Below are 23,351 nucleotides of genomic sequence, written 5' to 3'. Positions count from 1 at the left end.
AATGGGCAAAATATCGAAATTACATTTTTACCAATACATAATACAACAAACATGTGATATATTTGACAGTAAAACACAACTGTGATGCAGGCAAAATTTTAATTATGGTAGAAGTGAGTGTAAGATGGGGAAGAAGAGAAGGAAAGACAGAAGTTTGAATCCCATCCAGACCCAAAAATTATAGAATTATTTTTGTAGGAATGGTTTGTAAAACTTTTAATTTATAACAAAGAGAATATGTATGTACAATTGTGAACAAGATGACATTCACATTTAAGCATTTATACAGCTGAAATTGTCAAAGAAACAAAACAAAATGTTGCACACTTGGATACAATAATTGACTGTCCAGGCGTGCATGGGTGGGTTCTTTTTATAACTTTAATCCAGCGGTCAATACAGTAACACAACGTGGAGCCTACCGTCCTGTCTCATGCTTCACCCCGGTCTTCTCGAAAAATCTGCGCGCTCTTTTTCCCCCGAAGACGCCCCAAAAATGCCTGCGTGAGCCTCACTCATTTTAACCACCAGCAACACAATAAAACATTACATATGTTCTCGTACATGAATATTTCTACTACTACTGAACAGAATTACATGCAAAATAACAAAAATTAAATAAATTAAATATGAGAATGGGGGGGTCCATGTCCCTATGCATGCCAGGCATTATGGGTCCCACAAAAACCCCAATGAAACATTATTACAACTACAAAATAAGCTGTAAAACTTGCAGTGGAACTCAAAGGGCAGAACAGCCCACAGAGAAAAGTATATTAAAAGTAACAATATTACAAACAACATACTGCAAGTTTTACAGCTAATTTCGTAGTTGTATCAATGGAAAATAAAAACTGATATTTAGGTTCTGTGGCATCACAGTTTCCTTGTTACTACTTAAATTCTTGCTGATAGATAGATCGACTGAGAATGTATTTATTTATCACTTACAACCTGTTGTGAAGAGGATGTGGAAGAAGGCTGAAGCAAAACTGTAGATGACTGAAGAGGAAGCACAGCTGAAGGTGGAGGAGGCCATGCTGGAGGTGGAGGAGGCACTGCTGGAGGCGAAGGAGGCACGGCTGAAGGTGGAGGAGGCACGGCTGAAGGTGGAGGAGGCACTGCTGTAGGTGGAGGAGGCAAGGCTGAAGGTGGAGGAGGCCATGCTGAAGGTGGAGGAGGCACTGCTGAAGGTGGAGGACGCACGGCTGAAGGTGGAGGAGGCACTGCTGAAGGTGGAGGAGGCACGGCTGGAGGTGGAGGAGGCACGGCTGGAGGTGGAGGAGGCACGGCTGAAGGTGGAGGAGGCACGGCTGGAGGTGGAGGAGGCCATGCTGAAGGTTGAGGAGGCACTGCTGGAGATGGAGGAGTCACGGCTGGAGGTGGAGGAGGCACGGCTGGAGGTGGAGGAGGCACGGCTGAAGGTGGAGGAGGCACGGCTGGAGGTGGAGGAGGCCATGCTGAAGGTTGAGGAGGCACGGCTGGAGATGGAGGAGGCACAGCTGGAGGTGGAGGAGGCACGGGTGAAGGTGGAGGAGGCACTGCTGGAGGTGGAGGAGGCCATGCTGAAGGTGGAGGAGGCACGACTGAAGGTGGAGGAGGCACGACTGAAGGTGGAGGAGGCACGACTGAAGGTGGAGGAGGCATGGCTGAAAGACAAAGAACAGCTGATGGAGGGTGGATTTCTGTGATGGGATCAGAAACCATCAGATCAGCAAGTGTAGCTTCCCTTCCCAAAAAATCCTCAAATCCCTCATCTGCATCTTGTTGAGAATTGTCTTTATCTTGTTGTTATGTGTTTCACCATATGTTCCTGTCTTCTCTTAGAAGTTAGGCAAGGTAGACTCATTAGCAAATGTAATAAAGAACAGAGACATTCCATTCACAGGATTGTTGTTTGTTCCACTGTAATCTCAGGACCAGTCAGGCAGGGGGTGTTAAACAATCATTGTAAATGGGACATCAGGCTGGGGTTGATGATCTTATTTGCATGAAGAACGGGAACTTTGATCTGACCACCTGGGAAAATAATGGAAAAGAAGGACTGTACCAACACCAAATGGGACTGGAGGAAGAGGACGAGGCCATCCCAGCAGGGGATCTGGATTGGATTGCATGAACATTGTGAATTTGCATGTGTGTTACTATAAAAGACTGGGCCAAGGGATAGTTAGGTTGTCAGACTTCGTGCCCTGACAATTAACTCTGTTGTTGCTAGGGTTATGAACTGGCCCGGAGCTCTGTAATACTTGTATCTCAAATTGGTTCTATTGTCAAATACATTTTGAAATTGGCATTTTTCTTCTTGAAGTCTTCATTCAAAGAACACGCGGATTAGCAGTTACAATACGGGAGGTATTGCGATCCAACAATCTTTTGGCTCTTCAACAACTAAGTCCTCCAGCAACTGGGATGTCTCCTCAGAAATGGGATGCATGTCTTGTCATGAACACTTAGTAAAAACCTGGAATGAATCGATTGAAATTGCAGTAAAGTCCTCTCTTTCTAGTGCTCCCAGTCTCCGTGTATAATGCAACACCAGGAGGGTCCTGGATGCACCTCACATGCCGCCTTTGGATGCGCCAGATGTGCTGCATCCTAACAGTGTCGAGAAGAGGAACACCCAGTGCATCATTCTCCTTGCCACTCATGAGCTCCGTCAGCAGCTGATCAAGGAGTTGGATGGATGTCTCCTCTCCACGGGTCCGTCTCCTGCAGTGCAGCGCAAGCTCGTCTTTTGTAATATGTTTTCTATCTATCTATCTGTCTGTCCGTCCGTCCATCTATCTATCTATCTATCTATCTATCTATCTATCTATCTATCTATCTATCTATCTATCTATCTATCTATCTATCTATCTATCTATCTATCTATCTATCTATCTATCTATCTATCTATCTATCTATCTATCTGTCTATCTCTTTTATAGCAGAGTGTGCACATCTTGACAGACACTTTGATAATAAACTCTGTCAGCACACAATGTGCAACGTGGGATTCAGGGGAACAATGACACGAAACCTACATTTCTCATCACCACCTCGATGTGCTGCTGGATGATTTTTTTTTCTCTCAGCCAGGTTAATTTATTCTGCATTAATAACAGATTTGAATGAGTCTTTCTGCAAACATAATAATAAAAATAATGTATTTCATGTGTTTATGTATCTTGTTCTCTTGCACCGTTGATTACTCCGCAGCCTTTGACTTAAAAACAGTAACTTAAAAATGTCCTTCGAGCCGCATTTGAACCAGCGACCTAATGATGCCTGTTACTCCGCTACAGTCCTCCGCTCTACCAACTGCTATCCAAGGTTATACTTAGAGAAAAATGATGATGATCAACATGATAAATATATATAGTTACGTTTAATGAGCGATTTTTACGCCTTTTTGGTCTCAAACTAAAGAAAACACTCACATCTACTGACAGTCTGTGGTACTGCTTTTTATATACCAACGCAGCACCGCAGCACCGGTACCGGTACCGCCACCAGTATCATTAACAGCACCAGCAACACAAGTTAGATAGATATTTACATTTAAATTACATTGTTGTGGGGTTTTTTTGAGAGAAGAACAAAAGAACACGCATATTTTTCAGTGTATCTTTATTGTCTTTCAACGTGACAAAGTTTGGGAAATAAAACCCCTCATACAGTAATGAACATTGATAAATGTTCAGTTACATAAATCGAAGTTACATATTTACCAAAAATTAATAGAACAAACGTGTGATATATTTAATAATAAAGCACGATTCTGATGCAGGCACAATTTTAATTATGGTAGAAGTGAGGATTTAATCTTTGCATTGCATCATTTGCAAAAAGTATCTGTCAACTTCCCTCGTGTTCTGCTAAAAACTGTTTTAGCTGTTAAAATGGTCACAATCTAAAGGTTTGTCTGCTGAGTAATGTCACAAATATGCAAATACATTCATATTTTATACGTTTAACTAACTAACTACGTGCGACTTTTGACTTTGTTGATCCTGACGACATCTTCGGAACCACAGATGACACATGTGCAGAATTAAAATTTAATCACCTTAATTTTGTTTTTTCTAATCAGGGCCACGGCTCTGATCTTAATCTCCCTGGTTTTCAGAGAGTAAACTATGGGGTTGACGCAGGGGGGGATGCAGGAGGCCAGAGACAGACTCAAGACGCGCTGATCGGCTTCGATCACCCGCACGTAAAAGCCGAGGAGGAAAATGGTGAACAATGGGATATAAAATATAGCAACCAGGATAACATGCTCCACGCAGGTACTGAGAGCTTTCATCCTGCTGTTGACCGACTTCATCAAGAACAGGGTGACCAGGATAGCGGCGTAGGTCAGCAGGATAAAAGCAAAAGGCACAACGAGATTCACGACGGTTCCGGACGACGCCACGGCCCAGTGCAGCGTGTAGTCGTTGCAGGCGAGTCGAAACGTCGGCGCATAGTCACAGAAGTAGCTGCGCACTGTGACGGACTTGCAAAAAGACAGCCGTGTCATTATACCTGTTGAGAACGCTACGAGGCCCAGTGAGTAAGACCAGGTCACGGCCACAATGCAGGACATGCTCCGCAGGGTGTTGATGGAGTTCTGCTGCAGAGGGAAGCATATTGCGATCAGCCTGTCGTAGGCCAGGATCGCCAGCGCATAAGACTCTAAAGTGATAAAGGAGTAATAGACGAACATCTGCAAGAGGCAGATGTTGAAGGGGAAAAAGTTGTCCTTCAGGAGAAATGTCTTGATCATGCTGGGGATGGTGGTGGAGTTCATGACAATGTCGATGACAGCCAGGTTGACCACGGCCAAAAACTTGGGAGTGTGTAAACAACGATTAGAGACGATCACGTAGATCAGCAAACAGTTGAAGAACACCGTGACCACATAGACAAACGCCAGGAAGATGAAGTAGAAGCGGATGTGGGGAAACACCTCGAATCCAACGACGTAGAAGCCTGGAGGGTGAATGATGATGGAGCCGTTTGAGACGGTCCGCAGCAGAAACATAGCTGGACTCCACAAACCTGCACAATCCAGAAAGCAGTTCACACCACAGCATCAGCACAACTTTGACTCATTCTCCAGGACTTGATGTGACTCACCTGCTGGCCGGTCCGATGGCTCAGATCTGTTTAATGCAGCCTTGACTGCACAGCTGTTTTGTCTGCACTTGGTTTTATATACTAGAGTCACTCACCTCTGGAGACAAAGATTTCAGCTCAAAACACTCTTTCAATAAACTTGCACCTGGCTCTCATTAAGCTTCTTCTCTGCTCAACCATCTAATTAATCCTCTGATGGCACATTAATTTATCCTTGTTTCAAAACCAGAAATTACAAACAGCACTCAGGCGCCTTCAACAATTACATCATTATCAAACAACCGTCAACAGTTTACATTTCCTCAAATAAGCATCCTACACCAGGGAAATTATGTGTGAACAAAACAATAAACAGGTGCTCTATGTGAGGGAAAAATACACATTTATCATGAACTTAAATTATTTCTGATTTATTTTCACAAAAAATCAATTTTTGATGACTGATATTATTTTATATATCAAATTCATTCCATTTCAATGCCATTATAGATTGATTTTAATGTAGACAAATAATCACAGCCTGTTGATGATGCACTGTTATTTAAAATAAAAGAAACATATACCGGTATATATATATATATGTACTGATCCTGTGTAATAATTGTTGTTTTTATTTTTATATATATATACACGCACACACACACACACACACACACACACACACACACACACACACACATATATATATATATATATATATATATACGCATTGTTATTTAAAAAAAGTTCGTATATATATACTGTATATACACACACTGTTATTTAAAATAAAAGAAACACATATATACATCCCATCTCTCCCACATCCTCTGCATGTACCCTCTCTCGCTGGGGTTACTCCCGTAGTAACGGTCCATCAGTACCATGTTCTCTGCCCTGCTCCATGAATGCCTTGTTCCAGTAGCCAATTTGACATCAGGCACCCCTGGTGACCCGGGCGACGTCCGAGCCGGTATGACTCTATCAGTTAATGTTCCGCTCATACCGAGGTGTAGGCATATATGCGTAAGGAGCCTTGCCTAAGGGCTCGCCTGGATTCAAACCGACAACCTTCCACACCAACGTCAATGGCGTAAACCACTGGCCTATCCAGTCCCCCGATAAGATCCACGCCTACTGGCTTAAGAAGCTGACTGCACTCCATGAACGCCTGGCAGCACAAATGAACCAGCTGCTGACATCAGGGGACCACCCAGAGTGGCTAACCCAAGGCCGGACAGTCCTCATAATGAAGGACCCCCAGAAGGGCACAATACCGTCCAACTACCGGCCCATAACCGGCCTCAGCACCACATGGAAGCTCCTATCAGGCATCATAGCGGCTAAGATCAGCAGGCACATGGATCAATACATGAGCAGAGCACAGAAAGGCATAGGGAACAACACCAGAGGTGCCAAGCACCAGCTACTGGTCGACAGGGCAATCGCCCAGGACTGTAGGATGCGGCACACCAACCTGTGCACTGCCTGGATTGATTACAAGAAAGCCTATGACTCAATGCCGCACACATGGATACTAGAGTGCCTAAAGCTGTATAACATCAACAGGACACTAAGAGAGTTCATCTAGAACTCCATGAAGCTGTGGAACATGACTCTGGAGGCCAACTCAAAGCCAATTGCGCAGGTGAGCATCAGATGTGGCATATATCAAGGAGATGCTCTGTCCCCCCTGCTGTTCTGCATAGGCCTAAACCCCCTCAGCCAGATCATCACCAAGAGTGGCTATAGGTACCAGCTCCGAAGTGGAACAACCGTCAGCCACCTCCTCTACATGGACGACATCAAGCTGTATGCCAAGAACAAGCGTGACATCGACTCCCTGATTCACCTCACTAGGTTCTACAGCAAGGACATCGGGATGTCATTCGGGCTAGACAAATGTGGGCGGATTATATCTAGAAGGGGAAAGGTGATCGCAACTGACGGGGTTGAACTACCTGAAGGGGACATCACAGATGTGCAGGACAATTACAAATACCTGGGGATCCCACAGGCAAATGGTAACCATGAGGAGGCAGCTAGGAGGTCAGCCACAGCCAAATACCTGCAGAGGTTAAGACAGGTCCTGAAAAGTCAGCTGAATGGTAAGCACAAGATGCAGGTCTTAAACACCTACGCCCTGCCAGTAATCAGATACCCTGCTGGCATAATACCCTGGCCACTGGAAGAGATACAAGCCACTGACATCAAGACAAGGAAGCTCCTCACCATGCACGGAGGGTTTCACCCTAAGTCCAGTGTCCGGAGGCTGTACACAAAGCGAAAGGAAGGGGGCCGAGGACTAGTAAGTGTCCGAACTACTGTCCAGGAGGAAACAACAAGCCTCCAAGAATACATCAAGAAGATGGCCCCCACTGACTTACTGCTGAGTGAATGTATACATATACATATACATATACATATACATATATCTATCTATCTATCTATCTATCTATCTATCTATCTATCTATCTATCTATCTATCTATCTATCTATCTATCTATCTATCTATCTATCTATCTATCCATCTATCTATCTATCTATCTATCTATCTATCTATCTATCTATATATATATATATATATATATATATATATATATATACTACTCAAAAAAATTAGTGGAACACTTTTTAATCAGAGTATAGCAACCTATCAATCAAACTTCTGGGATATTGATCTGCTCAGTTAAACATCAGTTCATCAGTTTTGGCTGCTTTGTTGTTAATGAAATCAAAAACAGGAGCATCAGAGGGGCAACAAGGAGATGGCCCCCAAAACAGGAAGGGCTTTCCAGGTTGAGGCCACTGATACTTTTTTCCCTCCTCATCTCTTTTGGCTGATTTTTTACTGACTGACATTCTACTGCTGTAGTTATTATTGGCTTGGATCAACATCTCTGTTGATAGCATGGTGCGGTACCTGGACGCTACAGAGGTTGCACAAGCAGTCCAACTCATCCAGGATGGCACATCAATACGTGCTGTTGCAAGGTTTGCTGTGTCTTCCAGCACAGTCTCAAGAGCATGGAGGAGATTCCAAGGGACTGATAGTTACTCCAGGAGAGCTGGACAGGGCCGTAGGAGGTCCAAAAACCCTCAGCAGGATCAGTATCTGCTCCTTTGTGCAAGGAGGAACAGGATGAGCACTGCCAGAGCCCTACAAAGTGACCTCCAGCAGTCTACTAGTGTGAATGTTTCTGACCAAACAATCAGAAACAGGCTCCATGAGGGTGGCCTGAAGGCCCGACGTCCTGTAGTGGGCCCTGTGCTCACTGCCCGGCACCGTAGAGCGCGATTAGCATTTGCCATAGACCACCAGAATTGGCAACTACGCCACTGGCGCCCTGTGCTCTTCACCGATGAGAGCAGGTTCAACCTGAGCACATGCGACAGACGTGAAAGGGTCTGGAGATGCCGTGGAACATTGATAAATTCTAATATTAAATTATAAAAACGTGCTTCGATCATTGGGATAGCTGTGGCTGTGCTGTTTTGTCAGTAAATTTCGGCAGATGCTCTCCACATTTATCGATTTAAATGCTGATAAGGATAAAATACTTTATTGATCCCACATCGGGGAAATTGCACGTTACAGCGGTAGCCCGTGGTGTACAATACAGAAAAGTACTAAAATAAAAAATAAAAATAAAAGATTATTATGTTATGTACATGATGTGACAGAATGGGCAAAATATCGAAATTACATTTTTACCAATACATAACACAACAAACATGTGATATATTTGACAGTAAAACACAACTGTGATGCAGGCAAAATTTTAATTATGGTAGAAGTGAGTATAAGATGGGGAAGAAGAGAAGGAAAGACAGAAGTTCCAATCCCATCCAGACCCAAAAATGATAGAATTATTTTTGTAGGAATGGTTTGTAAAACTTTTAATTTATAACAAAGAGAATGTGTATGTACAATTGTGAACAAGATGACATTCACATTTAAGAATTTATACAGCTGAAATTCTCAAAGAAACAAAACAAAACCCCAATGAAACATTAATACAACTACAAAATAAGCTGTAAAACTTGCAGTGGAACTCAAAGGGCAGAACAGCCCACAGAGAAAAGTATATTAAAAGTTGTATCAATGGAGAATAAAAACTGATATTTAGGTTCTGTGGCATCACAATTTCCTTGTCACTACTTAAATTCTTGCTGACAGATAGATCGACTGAGACTTTATTTATTTATCACTTACAACCTGTTGTGAAGAGGATGTGGAAGAAGGCTGAAGCAAAACTGTAGATGACTGAAGAGGAAGCACAGCTGAAGGTGGAGGAGGCCATGCTGAAGGTGGAGGAGGCACAGCTGGAGGTGGAGGAGGCCATGCTGAAGGTGGAGGAGGCCATGCTGAAGGTGGAGGAGGCACTGCTGGAGGTGGAGGAGGCCATGCTGAAGGTGGAGGAGGCACTGCTGGAGGTGGAGGAGGCCATGCTGAAGGTGGAGGAGGCACTGCTGGAGGTGGAGGAGGCCATGCTGAAGGTGGAGGAGGCACTGCTGGAGGTGGAGGAGGCCATGCTGAAGGTGGAGGAGGCACGACTGGAGGTGGAGGAGGCACGGCTGAAGGTGGAGGAGGCACGGCTGGAGGTGGAGGAGGCACTGCTGGAGGTGGTGGAGGCACGGCTGGAGGTGGAGGAGGCACGGCTGAAGGTGGAGGAGGCACTGCTGGAGGTGGAGGAGGCACGGCTGAAGGTGGAGGAGGCACGGCTGAAGGTGGAGGAGGCACGGCTGAAGGTGGAGGAGGCACGGCTGGAGGTGGAGGAGGCACGGCTGGAGGTGGAGGAGGCACGGCTGAAGGTGGAGGAGGCACTGCTGGAGGTGGAGGAGGCCATGCTGAAGGTGGAGGAGGTACTGCTGAAGGTGGAGGAGGCCATGCTGAAGGTGGAGGAGGTACTGCTGAAGGTGGAGGAGGCACGGCTGAAGGTGGAGGAGGCACTGCTGGAGGTGGTGGAGGCACAGCTGGAGGACAAAGAACAGCTGGAGGAGGGTAGATTTCTTTGATGGGATTAGAAACCATCAGATCCGCAATTGTTGCTTCACTTCCCAAAAATCCTCAAATCCCTCATCTGGATCTTTTGGCTCCTCAACATCTAAGTCCTCCATCAACTGGGATGTCTCCTCAGAATCGGGGTGCATGTCTTGTAGAGGTTCATTATTCTGCCTCAGCAAGTACTGCACCCCAATGAGTTCTCCTGAGAAATATTAAATTGCGAAATTTTGACTAACAGAACCATCCCAAACTCAAATAAAAACAATGCACACAGGCACTTTTGACACTACCTGTGTATTTTGCAGGTGGTGAAAACCCTGGAACAAGTTTCCTGCCAAACACCTTCTCGTAGTTGCTGTTCACACAATGAACCAACTCCCCTGCGTACGTGCGCAAAGTTGAAGGTTCAGATGTGACAGCAGCAGCGGCCCGGTCTTGATTCCAGCGACGGAGTCCTTCCAAAAGGTAGATTTGGTAGTTCAGCAGGTTCACACTGTTCCCTTGAGAAACAAGTAAAGGAAGTAAAGTGTAAGAGATTTCTGATAAATGAGAAAAAGTGAAGAGTTACACACAGAGAACACTATTTATAAGGTAATAGTCAGAACCCCAAATCACTGTGGCTCATAGGCCAACAAATTTAAAAGCAAAACACCATTAAATCCCCTGGCCTGAATTCTCATTATAAAGAGTGATCATGAACATTTAGCACAAACCTGGAATGAATCGATTCAAATGGCAGTGAAACGATTCCAGAGACGTGGAACCCCTGGCACAACGGAATGTTTTTAATACCACTCCTCCCTTTCTAGTGCTCCCAGTCTCCGTGTATAAAGCCAAACCAGGAGGGTCCTGGATGCACCTCACATGCCGCCTTTGGATGCGCCAGATGTGCTGCATCCTAACAGTGTCGAGAAGAGGAACACCCAGTGCATCATTCTCCTTGCCAGTCATGAGCTCCGTAAGAAGCTGATCAAGGAGTTGGATGGATGTCTCCTCTCCACGGGTCCGTCTCCTGCAGTGCAGCGCAAGCTCGTCTTGTGTGATGTGTTTGTCCAACTCCTGGTCAGAGAGAGCGGGCCAGCCCTCCTGCAACAGTTGTGCCCTCTTGGCCCTTCTGAGCTCCGCCACATCTGTTGCATCCCACTCAAATATGCAGGCTGACATGCGTGCCATGAAGGTGGGGTACAGCTGATGTGCATCAGTAGTACATCCCACTGCCAAACGACACATGAAATGCCAAATGTCTAGACGGACAATCAAATTTGGCCACCGCCCAAATTTGGCCTTGATCTTGGTCTCGCCCACCTCTTTACAGCAGCCGTTGTCCACATAAAGTGCAACAGGAGGATCCACCCCTGCGCTCTGGTACCTGAGGAAGTCATGTTGGTGCATTTCGTTTTTTATTCTGAATCCATCCATAATGTCACTTTCATTTTTTGCAATTCTGTTAAGCATTTTAGAACTCGCTCCTTTAAATAGCTAATAGTTCATCAGTATTGTCGTTATTACCTGTCCATCAGGCCTGCAGCCATAAGATCCAATGCTGGACCCTCACTAGCTGTTAGGACACTAATAAGTACCTGACCCATTTCGTTCCCAACAGAAGTCAGCCACCGGGCAGTGCCCGTGGCAGTTCCACTGAGCTTCTTGGTGATCTGAAAATTCAAAAACCGTCAGAACATTTATGTAAAGATTAAGTGTATATTATTTGGAAGATTAGAGCTATTCAAATTCTAACCGTCTTAGTAGAGTCCATTTTTAAAATGCATCCATAGACTGAAGTTATCTTAGCCTTAATATCCTCCAGCCTGTTCAGGATATCTTGACTATACATAACAAGGAGCCACTTATAGCTCGGTAACACCACTGATACTGGGGGCTCCTGGAAATGTGGTTGCAGCAGTCTAGAGGCATCCATGAAAGCTGCACACTGTGCTGTGTACCGAGCAACCCGCTGGAGCCACTCCTCGCTGTGGTTCTCCTTTAGCTGGAGAATAATCCTTGATGGACTGTTCCCCAGGCCACGCTCACGCAGCTGACGGATCACTCTGATGTCACAGGCATATCTTTAAAAAGGAAAAAAATTATTCTCTCTTTCTCCAAACTACATTTTGATGTGTAAATATGTGTAGTGAGTGCATATGCATGTATTTGTGTCGTGTACCTGCGTGTCAGGATGACCCTAAACTCTGAGCGGTGTTCCAGGTCCAGCTGCTGGAGAATTGCCTGACTCCATGACAAGTGGCTAGTTCTGCACTTGGTGCATATCAGGGTCTCTGTGACCAAGTTGTAATAGCGGTCGACATCAAGGACCTGGCGCACTCTCCTGTGAAGACCACCGCTGGCCAGTGGATGCCCATTACATGCTGGCTTTAAGCAGAGCAGCCGTACCTTCCATAGCCTGTACGGCATCCACAGCAGCAGAGACTGTGCGAAGAAACGGCAAGGGGTTGGAGCCTGGTGGTACACCAGAGATGGCTGTGGAGGGTAATACCACAGCTGAAGCTGGTCACGCAACTCCAACTTTCCACCTGAACCAACCCTGAACAAAGCTGATGACACCCACTTGTGGTCCTGCTGTGGCATTGTCTTTGGCCACAGCAGTGGGAGAGCAGCAGAATGCTCTGGCTGAAAGGGGTTCTGTTAAAGTACAGAAAAACAAGGAGACCTGCCTTTTAAGACTCATCCCATGCAATAGTTTAAGGCAAAACAAAAGTATCATCACTTTTGTCTATTTATGTTGACTGTTTTTACCGGGTTGCTCACAACAGTATGATCCGTCACAGGCTGAGCAGGTGCTGGTCGCTGCACAGATGGTGGTAATGGGGGAGCAAGGAAGGTGTCTGGGGATGCGGAAACAGTTGGAAGAGACGGGGAAGGTTGATGAGGCTGCTTTGGCAATGGGACAGGATCAGGAGATGGGTAGATGGCTGAAGCTGCCCCAGGACCCTCATGTCCCGATGCAGTCACTGGTACCTATGGGGTTATATAGATGTGACATGTTATTGTACATGTTATTATTTGCTACTGTCATACATTTGTATGTACATGCCAAACTTCATAATATGTTCTTATATTCACCTGGGAAGGTTTTCTGGAAACGTTCAGGTTTGGCTTTGCAGCTCTCACATGTTTTCCACCAAACCTTGATCTTTCAAACTTAAAATAACATATATCAAACTCATAAAACATATATCAAATCAAAAGCCTTGTAAATTAGAGGCAAAACGTTGCATCACTATGTCATAAGATGTTTTTATGCTTGAAGAGCATTTGGAGTAAGTAACTTTGACTAGAAATTAATATCAGTATGTTAAATTTACCATTGAAATATTTATCCTTGACCTTATTGGAGCAGTGGAGACATCAGTAGAGCTGACTGGACTTCTCTGCGGAGGAGGAAGGGTGACTGATGTGTCACCTGCATGGGTTGTTACTGGAACAACAGAGGGTATCTGAAAAATACAGCACATACAATGAGTCAGTCAGGCATACGTATGTTAGACTGAATTAAATAATTGCAAGAAAATGATTTGGAGGCTTCATTTACCACAGAGAACGAGTGTGCAGGACTTGACACTGCCGAATCACCAGTGGATGCAGACGTGCTCTGGCCAACAATGCATGTTGAGGCAGCAGCAGCAGCAGGAAGCTGAAGAGTCGCAGAAACCATCAAGAAATCATCATTTGCCCAGTACTAGCACATGTAAATTAAATTATCAAAAGAGTGTGAAATTAATACTGCGACTACTATTAACACTAATTCATATCAACAATTGTCTTTAATGGATGGTAATTATCATCAAACAGTTATTTTATTGAAACTTCACCACTGTGCTTGATTAGTGCCGTTAGTGCCTGTGGGATCTGTATTTTAAAGCAATAAACTACGTTAGGGTGTTTTGGTTAGTTGAAGATTACAAAACCCAGAATAATATTACCTCCTGATACATGTAATGCCATTCTTCAGGTGAGGAACAGACCATTTATCTTCATGACCCACTGACAGAGCCCAACCGATCCAGGTTGAAGTTAAGCCAATGTTTTTAATATGAAATCAAACACTACAGTCCTCCCAGACAATCACACACAACCAAAATAAAGTCATTGCTGCAGTTTTGCCCAAAGTAATGAAATAAGTGCTCTTTAAGTAGTGCTGTTTAAGGATTTTAATATTTTTCTTTCCAGCATTCTCTAATGTTGCCTGCAATAAAAAAGAAAAAACACACTAGGTACCTTAAACATCCCCAAATCTAACATTGTTATGTCTGTGTTATTAACCCCCACCCCCCACTACTGCTACCCCCACACCCCACGACTGCTACCCCCACCCCCCCACCCCCCACGACTGCTACCCCCACCCCCGCCAACAACACACTCACACACTACATAACTATTCTATTCCATTAGTGAATGAAGGCGTGCCTGAAAAATAGGAGAGATGTATGGAGTTGTGAATGTGCTGTCAGTGTCAGCAGTCAACCTCTCATTGGAAATGAATTTTTCTATATTTGCAGTCTTTCCTTTTAATTGTAGTCACCTTGTGAGTGTGAAAGCCACAATTGCACCCCTGTGGCTCTCTCACCAGGGTCCTTTGACCCCTCAGCTGCAGAGGGCACTTTTCTATCTGCAACAACAAAAAAATCTGACTCTTGTTTCACATAACATAATAGCTAATAAATGTGTAAACACCCTACTGAATGTAACAGTTCACCGTGTTAAGTTCTTCCGAGGGATTTTTATCCTGCTAATAGTTATAAATCTAGATAGATTATATCCTTTCTGTCTATACCTGAGGGAAAAATGTAGTCTGCTATCTGAAATGATTAATGTAGGTCGTTTTTGGTTGGTCGTTTTACCTTAGTGTAAAGGTCATGCCACTTCTTTTGCCTGGGAGCAGGCCTGTTGCCTGAAGGTGATGGCCAGACGCCTGTGGTGGCAAATGACCTCAGGCGCGACAGCCACTCTTGGTCATCCATGGCCTTGTGAGTTTTTTTGGTAGACATTTTCTGTCATGTTATAACATAACAAAACATATTGTTATAACATAACAAGTAATCAGAAACGACGCACTCCAGCGTACAACCGCCAAAGAAAACAAGCAATTTCATCGGCAGAAAAAAATACAACCAGCTAAAGCTCCGGCAGCAACTGCACAAACTTTATTGCAAAATTCCCGATGTTCAAGTTACATTAGCGTTACAAATGCCTGACATGACTTGGACATATTGCATTAAGCATTTACGGTGATATTTTATGTGAAATGAGAAAAAAAAACTTAACGAATAACAGACCTCAATTTGCACACGTACCTTGTCAAAATCCACGGAGACGTCCGGAATAAACAGCGGGCAGACTTTTAAATAATAAATCAACTCGAGGATCGATTGGCTTTTCCAAAGATTGAGACCGCAGTTTAATTTAAGGCGGGGAACACTGTAGAAAGATTGAATCGCGAAGATGATTGGCTGTTGAAAGATTGAATCGGCGACGCGACTGGCTGGGTTTATACAGCTTTTCGCTCGTCGGGTAAAAAACGTCCTTCGAGCCGGATTTGAACCAGCGACCTAAGGATGCCTGTTAGCGCCATCGAAGGTTATGTTTAGAGTAAAATCCTGTGGAAATCCTGTGTGCCATTAGATGATCAACACGATAACTATCGATAGTTTCGTTTAATGAGCGATCTTTCCGTCTTTATGTTCTCAATCTAAAGAAAACACTGACATCTACTGGTCGTCTGTCGTACTGCTGTTTATATACCAACGCAGCACCGGTACCGGTGCCGCCCAAATGTTCACCGTTACACAAAAACACACAAATATACAAGATGTTGTTGTTATTGGTGGCACTCTAATGATTTGGGACAAGTTTTCAAACATCTTGACCAACTAACTTCCAAAAATGATGGCAAATTAATTTAGCATTCACCTCTTTATAATTATGCATATTGTTGATTACTCCGCAGTCTTTGACTTAAAAACAGTGAGTTAAAAACGTCGATTTTTAACTCACCAGTATCATTAACAGCACCAGCAACACAAGTTAGATAGATATTTACATTTAAATTGCATTGTTGTGTGACCTTGGTATGAGATGGATTTTTTTTTCGAGAAGAACAAAAGAACACGCATATTTTTCAGTGTATCTTTATCGTCTTTCAATGTGACAAAGTTTGGGAAATAAAACCCCTCATACAGTAATGAACATTGATAAATTCTAATATTAAATGGTAAAAACGTGCTTGGATTATTGGGATAGCTGTGGCTGTGCTGTTTTGTCAGTAAATTTCGGCAAGATGCTCTCCACATTTATCGATTTAAATGCTGATGTGACAGAATGGGCAAAATATCGAAATTACATTTTTACCAATACATAATACAACAAACATGTGATATATTTAATAATAAACACTATATACTAAATACTGTAATAACACAACTGTGATGCAGGCAAAATTTAAACGACAATTTTGACGACATCTTCGGAACCGCAGATGACACATGTGCTTAATTAAAATTTCGTCCCCTTAATTTTGCTTTTTCTAATCAGGGCCACGGCTCTGATCTTAATCTCCCTGGTTTTCAGAGAGTAAACTATGGGGTTGACGCAGGGGGGGATGCAGGAGGCCAGAGACAGACTCAAGACGCGCTGATCGGCGTCGATCAGCCGCACGTAAAAGCCGAAGAAGAAAATAGTGAACAATGGGATATAAAATATAGCAACCAGGACAAGATGCTCCACGCAGGTACCGAGAGCTTTCATCCTGCTGTTGACCGACTTCATCAAGAACAGGGTGACCAGGATAGCGGCGTAGGTCAGCAGGATAAAAGTAAAAGGCACAACGAGATTCACGACGGATGCGGTCGACGACACGGCCCAGTGCAGCGTGTAGTCGTTGCAGGCGAGTCGAAACGTCGGCGCATAGTCACAGAAGTAGCTGCGCACTGTGACGGACTTGCAAAAAGACAGCCGTGTCATTATACCTGTTGAGAACGCTACGAGGCCCAGTGAGTAAGACCAGGTCACGGCCACAATGCAGGACATGCTCCGCAGGGTGTTGATGGAGTTCTGCTGCAGAGGGAAGCATATTGCGATCAGCCTGTCGTAGGCCAGGATCGCCAGCGCATAAGACTCTAAAATGATAAAGGAGTAATAGACGAACATCTGCAAGAGGCAGATGTTGAAGGGGAAAAAGTTGTCCTTCAGGAGAAATGTCTTGATCATGCTGGGGATGGCGGTGGAGTTCAGGACAATGTCGATGACAGCCAGGTTGACCACGGCCAAAAACTTGGGAGTGTGTAAACAACGATTAGAGACGATCACGTAGATCAGCAAACAGTTGAAGAACACCGTGACCACATAGACAAACGCCAGGAAGATGAAGTAGAAGCGGATGTGGGGAAACACCTCGAATCCAACGACGTAGAAGCCTGGAGGGTGAATGATGATGGAGCCGTTTGAGACGGTCCGCAGCAGAAACATAGCTGGACTCCACAAACCTGCACAATCCAGAAAGCAGTTCACACCACAGCATCAGCACAACTTTGACTCATTCTCCAGGACTTGATGTGACTCACCTGCTGGCCGGTCCGATGGCTCAGATCTGTTTAATGCAGCCTTGACTGCACAGCTGTTTTGTCTGCACTTTGTTTTATATACGAGAGTCACTCACCTCTGGAGACAAAGATTTCAGCTCAAAACACTCTTTTAATGAACTTGCACCAGGAAGGGCGGTATCTGGCTCTCATTAAGCTTCTTCTCTGCTCAACCATCTAATTAATCCTCTGATGGCACATTTATTTATCCTTGTTTCAAAACCAGAAATTACAAACAGCACTCAGGCGCCTTCAACAATTACATCATTATCAAACAACCGTCACCAGTTTACATTTCCTCAAATAAGCATCCTACACCAGGGAAATTATGTGTGAACAAAACAATAAACAGGTGCTCTATGTGAGGGAAAAATACACATTTTCCATGAACTTAAATTATTTCTGATTTATTTTCACAAGAAATCCATTTTTGATGACTGATATTATTTTATATATCAAATTCATTCCATTTCAATGCCATTATAGATTGATTTTAATGTAGACAAATAATCACAGCCTGTTGATGCACTGTTATTTAAAATAAAAGAAACATATGAGGCGTCCAGGGGGCATCCAGACTAGATGCCCAAGCCACCTCATCTGGCTCCTCTCAACGCGGAGGAGCAGCGACTCTACTCCGAGCTCCTCCCGGATGGCAGAACTTCTCACCCTATCTCTAAGGGAGAGCCCAGCCACCCTACGGAGGAAGCTCATTTCAGCCGCTTGTACCCGTGATCTTGTTCTTTCGGTCATTGCCCAAAGCTCATGACCATAGGTGAGGGTAGGAACGAAGATCGACCGGTAAATCGAGAGCTTCGCCTTTCGGCTCAGCTCTCTCTTCACCACCACGGACCGGTGCATAATGCGGATGCCGCACCGATCCGCCTGTCGATCTCCTGCTCCATTCTTCCCTCATTTGCGAACAAGACCCCGAGGTACTTGAACTCCTCCACTTGGGGCAGGATCTCCTCCTTGACCCGGAGAAGGCACTCCACCTTTTTCCGGTTGAGAACCATGGCCTCGGATTTGGAGGTGCTGATTCTCATCCCAGCCGCTTCACATGCGGCGGCGAACCGATCCAGTGATAGTTGGAGGTCACGGGCCGATGACGCCAACAGGACCACATCATCCGCAAAAAGCAGAGACGCGATCCTGAGGTCACCAAACCGGATCCCCTCAACACTCTGACTGCAGCTAGAAATTCTGTCCATAAAAATTATGAACAGAATCGGTAACAAAGGGCAGCCCTGGCGGAGACCAACCCTCACCGGAAACGAGTTCGACTTACTGCCAGCAATTCGGACCAAACTCTGGCACCGATCGTATAGGGAGCGGACGGCCCGTATCAGCGGGCCCGACACCCCATACTCTATTGCTCCTCGGAGAACCCCCCACAGGACCCCCCGAGGGACACAGTCGAATGCCTTCTCCAAGTCCACAAAACACATGTGGACTGGTTGGGCAAACTCCCATGCACCCTCGAAGACCCTGCTGAGAGAGAGAGCTGGTCCACTGTTCCACGCCCAGGACGAAAACCACATTGCTCCTCCTGAATCCGAGGTTCGACTATCCGGCGGACCCTCCTCTCCAGTACCCCTGAATAGACTTTACCAGGGAGGTCTGGGAACGCCTGGGGATCCCTCTGGATGAGCTAGAAGAAATAGCTGGGTAGAGGGAAGTCTGGGCTTCTCTCCTTAGGCTGCTGCCCCCGCGACCCGACCCCGGATAAGCGGTAGAGAATGGATGGATGGATATAGATATATGTATACTACTCAAAAAAATTAGTGGAACACCTTTTAATCAGAGTATAGCAACCTATCAGTCAAACTTCTGGGATATTGATCTGGTCAGTTAAACAGCAGAGGGGGCTGTTAATCAGTTTCTGCTGCTTTGTTGTTAATGAAATCAAAAACAGGAGCATCAGAGGGGCAACAACAAGATGGCCCCCAAAACAGGAAGGGCTTTCCAGGTTGAAGCCACTGATACTTTTTTCCCTCCTCATCTCTTTTGGCTGATTTTTTACTGACTGACATTCTACTGCTGTAGTTATTATTGGCTTGGATCAACATCTCTGTTGATAGCATGGTGCGGTACCTGGACGCTACAGAGGTTGCACAAGCAGTCCAACTCAGAATCAGAATCAGAATCAGAAGAAGGTTTATTGCCATTGTTCATGTAATACACAGTATTACACAAACTAGGAATTTGTCATGGTGTGCCGCTGCGACATTCAACATAACACTAGACATCAACACCACACTAGAATAAGATAAATAAAATAAAATAAGTAAATAAATAAATAACTCCTCCAGGATGGCACATCAATACGTGCCGTTGCAAGAAGATTTGCTGTGTCTCCCAGCACAGTCTCAAGAGCATGGAGGAGATTCCAGGAGACAGGTAGTTACTCCAGAAGAGCTGGACAGGGCCGTAGGAGGTCCAAAAACCCTCAGCAGGATCAGTATCTGCTCCTTTGTGCAAGGAGGAACAGGATGAGCACTGCCAGAGCCCTACAAAATGACCTCCAGCCGTCTACTAATGTGAATGTTTCTGACCAAACAATCAGAAACAGGCTCCATGAGGGTGGCCTGAAGGCCCAACGTCCTGTAGTGGGCCCTGTGCTCACTGCCCGGCACCGTAGAGCTCGATTGGCATTTGCCATAGACCACCAGAATTGGCAACTATGCCACTGGCGCCCTGTGCTCTTCACCGATGAGAGCAGGTTCAACCTGAGCACATGCGACAGACGTGAAAGGGTCTGGAGATGCCGTGGAGAACGTTATGCTGCCCTCAACATCATTCAGCATGACCGGTTTGGTGGTGGGTCAGCGATGGCCTGGGGAGGCATATCCCTGGAAGGATGCACAGGTTAGATAATGGCACCCTGACTGCTATTAATCCTTGGACCCATTGTCAGAACCTATGCTGGTGCAGTGGGACCTGGGTTCCTCCTGCTCCACGACAATGCCCGACCTCATGTAGCTAGAGTATGCAGGCAGTTCCTGGAGGATGAAGGAATTGATACCATTGACTGGCCCCCATGTTCACCTGACCTAAACCCAATAGAACACCTCTGAGACATTATCTATAGGTCCGTCCGGCGCCGCCCGGTTGATCCTCGAGCTCAGTGATGCAGATCTGGAAGGAGATCCCCCAGGACACCATTCGTCGTCTCATTAGGAGCATGCCCCGACATTGTCAGTCAGGCGTACAAGCACGTGAGGGCCACACTAACTACAGAGAATCATGTATCTATCTATCCATCTATCCATCTATCTATCTATCTATCTATCTATCTATCTATCTATCTATCCATCTATCCATCTATCTATCTATCTATCTATCTATCTATCTATCTATCCATCTATCCATCTATCTATCTATCTATCTATCTATCTATCTATCTATCTATCTATCTATCTATCTATCTATCTATCTATCTCTTTTATAGCAGAGTGTGCACATCTTGACAGACACTTTGATAATAAACTCTGTCAGCACACAATGTGCAACGTGGGATTCAGGGGAACAATGACACGAAACCTACATTTCTCATCACCACCTCGATGTGCTGCTGGATGATTTTTTTTTCTTCTCTCAGCCAGGTTCATTTATTCTGCATTAATAACAGATATGATTCAGTCTTTCTGCAAACATGCTGGATTAATGAAAAACAAATCCCCCAAAAAGTGACAAAGACATTGAATGTTTACATGCGATTATTAGTAAAACAATAATGTTTTTCATGTGTTTATGTATATTGTTCTCTTGCACCGTTGATTACTCCGCAGTCTTTGACTTAAAAAACAGGAAGTTAAAAATGTCCTTCGAGCCGGATTTGAACCAGCGACCTAAGGATGCCTGTTATTCCGCTACAGTCCTCCGCTCTACCAACTGAGCTATCGAAGGTTATACTTACAGTAAAATCCTGTGTAAATCCTGTGTGCCATTAGATGATCAACACGATAACTATCGATAGTTATGTTTAATGAGCGATCTTTCCGCCTTTATGTTCTCAATCTAAAGAAAACACTGACATCTACTGGCCGTCTGTGGTACTGCTGTTTATATACCAACGCAGCACCGGTACCGGTACCGCCACCAGTATCATTAACAGCACCAGCAACACAAGTTAGATAGATATTTACATTTAAATTGCATTGTTGTGTGACCTTGGTATGAGATGGATTTTTTTTTAGAGAAGAACAAAAGAACACACATATTTTTCAGTGTATCTTTATCGTCTTTCAATGTGACAAAGTTTGGGAAATAAAACCCCTCATACAGTAATGAACATTGATAAGTTCTAATATTAAATGGTAAAAACGTGCTTGAATTATTGGGATAGCTGTGGCTGTGCTGTTTTGTCAGTAAATTTCGGCAAGATGCTCTCCACATTTATCGATTTAAATGCTGATGTGACAGAATGGGCAAAATATCGAAATTACATATTTACCAATACATAATACAACAAACATGTGATATATTTAACAGTAAAACACCATTGTGATGCAGGCAAAATTTTAATTATGGTAGAAGTGAGTATAAGATGGGGAAGAAGAGAAGGAAAGACAGAAGTTTGAATCCCATCCAGACCCAAAAATGATAGAATTATTTTTGTAGGAATGGTTTGTAAAACTTTTAATTTATAACAAAGAGAATATGTATGTACAATTGTGAAGAAGATGACATTCACATTTAAGCATTTATACAGCTGAAATTGTCAAAGAAACAAAACAAAACCCCAATGAAACATTAATACAACTACGAAATAAGCTGTAAAACTTGCAGTGGAACTCAAAGGGCAGAACAGCCCACAGAGATAAGCATATTAAAAGTAACAATATTACAACATACATACTGCAAGTTTTACAGTAATTTCGTAGTTGTATCAATGGAAAATAAAAACTGATATTTAGGTTCTCTGGCATCACAGTTTCCTTGTTACTACTTAAATTCTTGCTGACAGATAGATGGATCGACTGAGAATGTATTTATTTATCACTTACAACCTGTTGTGAAGAGGATGTGGAAGAAGGCTGAAGCAAAACTGTAGATGACTGAAGAGGAAGCAGAGCTGAAGGTGGAGGAGGCCATGCTGAAGGTGGAGGAGGCCATGCTGGAGGTGGAGGAGGCACGGCTGAAGGTGGAGGAGGCACGGCTGAAGGTGGAGGAGGCACGGCTGAAGGTGGAGGAGGCACTGCTGGAGGTGGAGGAGGCACGGCTGAAGGTGGAGGAGGCACGGCTGAAGGTGGAGGATTCACTGCTTGAGGTGGAGGAGACAAGGCTGAAGGTGGAGGAGGCACTGCTGGAGGTGGTGGAGGCACTGCTGGAGGTGGTGGAGGCACTGCTGGAGGTGGAGGAGGCACAGCTGGAGGTGGAGGAGGCACAGCTGAAGGTGGAGGAGGCACTGCTGGAGGTGGTGGAGGCACTGCTGGAGGTGGAGGAGGCACAGCTGGAGGTGGAGGAGGCACTGCTGGAGGTGGTGGAGGCACTGCTGGAGGTGGTGGAGGCACATCTTACTCTTGTTTCACATAACATAATAGCTGACTAATAAATGTGTAAACACCCTACTGAATGTAACAGTTCACCGTGTTAAGTTCTTCCGAGGGATTTTTATCCTGCTAATAGTTATAAATCTCGATAGATTATATCCTTTCTGTCTA

General features: G+C 44.6%; 3 protein-coding genes, 1 long non-coding RNA gene and 1 other non-coding gene across 6 annotated transcripts; all 5 read right to left on the bottom strand.

The window, feature by feature from the left end:
- Positions 1–4,036: 4,036 nt before the first annotated feature.
- Positions 4,037–5,247, bottom strand: LOC115252740 (olfactory receptor 8-like). The gene is made up of 2 exons (XM_029848695.1): positions 5,104–5,247; positions 4,037–5,025 (listed from the first exon to the last, which is right to left on the bottom strand). Exon 2 carries the CDS (start codon positions 5,006–5,008, stop codon positions 4,037–4,039), a length of 972 nt encoding a protein of 323 aa, XP_029704555.1. The 5' UTR covers positions 5,009–5,025; positions 5,104–5,247.
- Positions 5,248–9,992: 4,745 nt separating this feature from the next.
- On the bottom strand, positions 9,993–13,312 carry LOC115252649 (uncharacterized). Of its 2 annotated transcripts, none has more exons than XM_029848430.1 (8): positions 13,172–13,312; positions 12,845–13,066; positions 12,255–12,730; positions 11,829–12,156; positions 11,600–11,745; positions 10,804–11,459; positions 10,381–10,590; positions 9,993–10,292 (listed from the first exon to the last, which is right to left on the bottom strand). In XM_029848430.1, the coding sequence occupies exons 1-8, from the start codon at positions 13,280–13,282 to the stop codon at positions 10,117–10,119; spliced, it is 2,325 nt and encodes a 774-aa protein (XP_029704290.1). In that variant the 5' UTR covers positions 13,283–13,312; the 3' UTR covers positions 9,993–10,116. The 2 variants fall into 2 exon arrangements, with proteins under 2 accessions (XP_029704290.1, XP_029704291.1); XM_029848431.1 differs by having other exon boundaries at positions 12,857–13,066.
- Positions 13,313–14,662: 1,350 nt separating this feature from the next.
- On the bottom strand, positions 14,663–15,463 carry LOC115252782 (uncharacterized). Its single transcript, XR_003891107.1, has 3 exons — positions 15,403–15,463; positions 14,950–15,099; positions 14,663–14,717 (listed from the first exon to the last, which is right to left on the bottom strand). It is a non-coding gene; the product is annotated as an uncharacterized lncRNA (long non-coding RNA).
- Positions 15,464–16,488: 1,025 nt separating this feature from the next.
- Positions 16,489–17,725, bottom strand: LOC101072974 (olfactory receptor 24). Its single transcript, XM_003979344.2, has 2 exons — positions 17,668–17,725; positions 16,489–17,589 (listed from the first exon to the last, which is right to left on the bottom strand). The coding sequence occupies exon 2, from the start codon at positions 17,570–17,572 to the stop codon at positions 16,601–16,603; it is 972 nt and encodes a 323-aa protein (XP_003979393.1). The 5' UTR covers positions 17,573–17,589; positions 17,668–17,725; the 3' UTR covers positions 16,489–16,600.
- A 3,783-nt stretch (positions 17,726–21,508) lies between these two features.
- Positions 21,509–21,594, bottom strand: trnay-gua (transfer RNA tyrosine (anticodon GUA)). The gene is given in 2 exon segments: positions 21,509–21,544; positions 21,558–21,594. It is a non-coding gene; the product is annotated as a tRNA-Tyr (tRNA).
- Positions 21,595–23,351: the final 1,757 nt, after the last annotated feature.

The sequence above is a fragment of the Takifugu rubripes genome, chromosome 15 (assembly GCF_901000725.2).
Source record: "Takifugu rubripes chromosome 15, fTakRub1.2, whole genome shotgun sequence".
Taxonomy (NCBI): Eukaryota; Metazoa; Chordata; class Actinopteri; order Tetraodontiformes; family Tetraodontidae; genus Takifugu; species Takifugu rubripes.
Note: the sequence above shows the minus strand (reverse complement) of the source record. Positions and strands in the feature narration are given on the sequence as shown.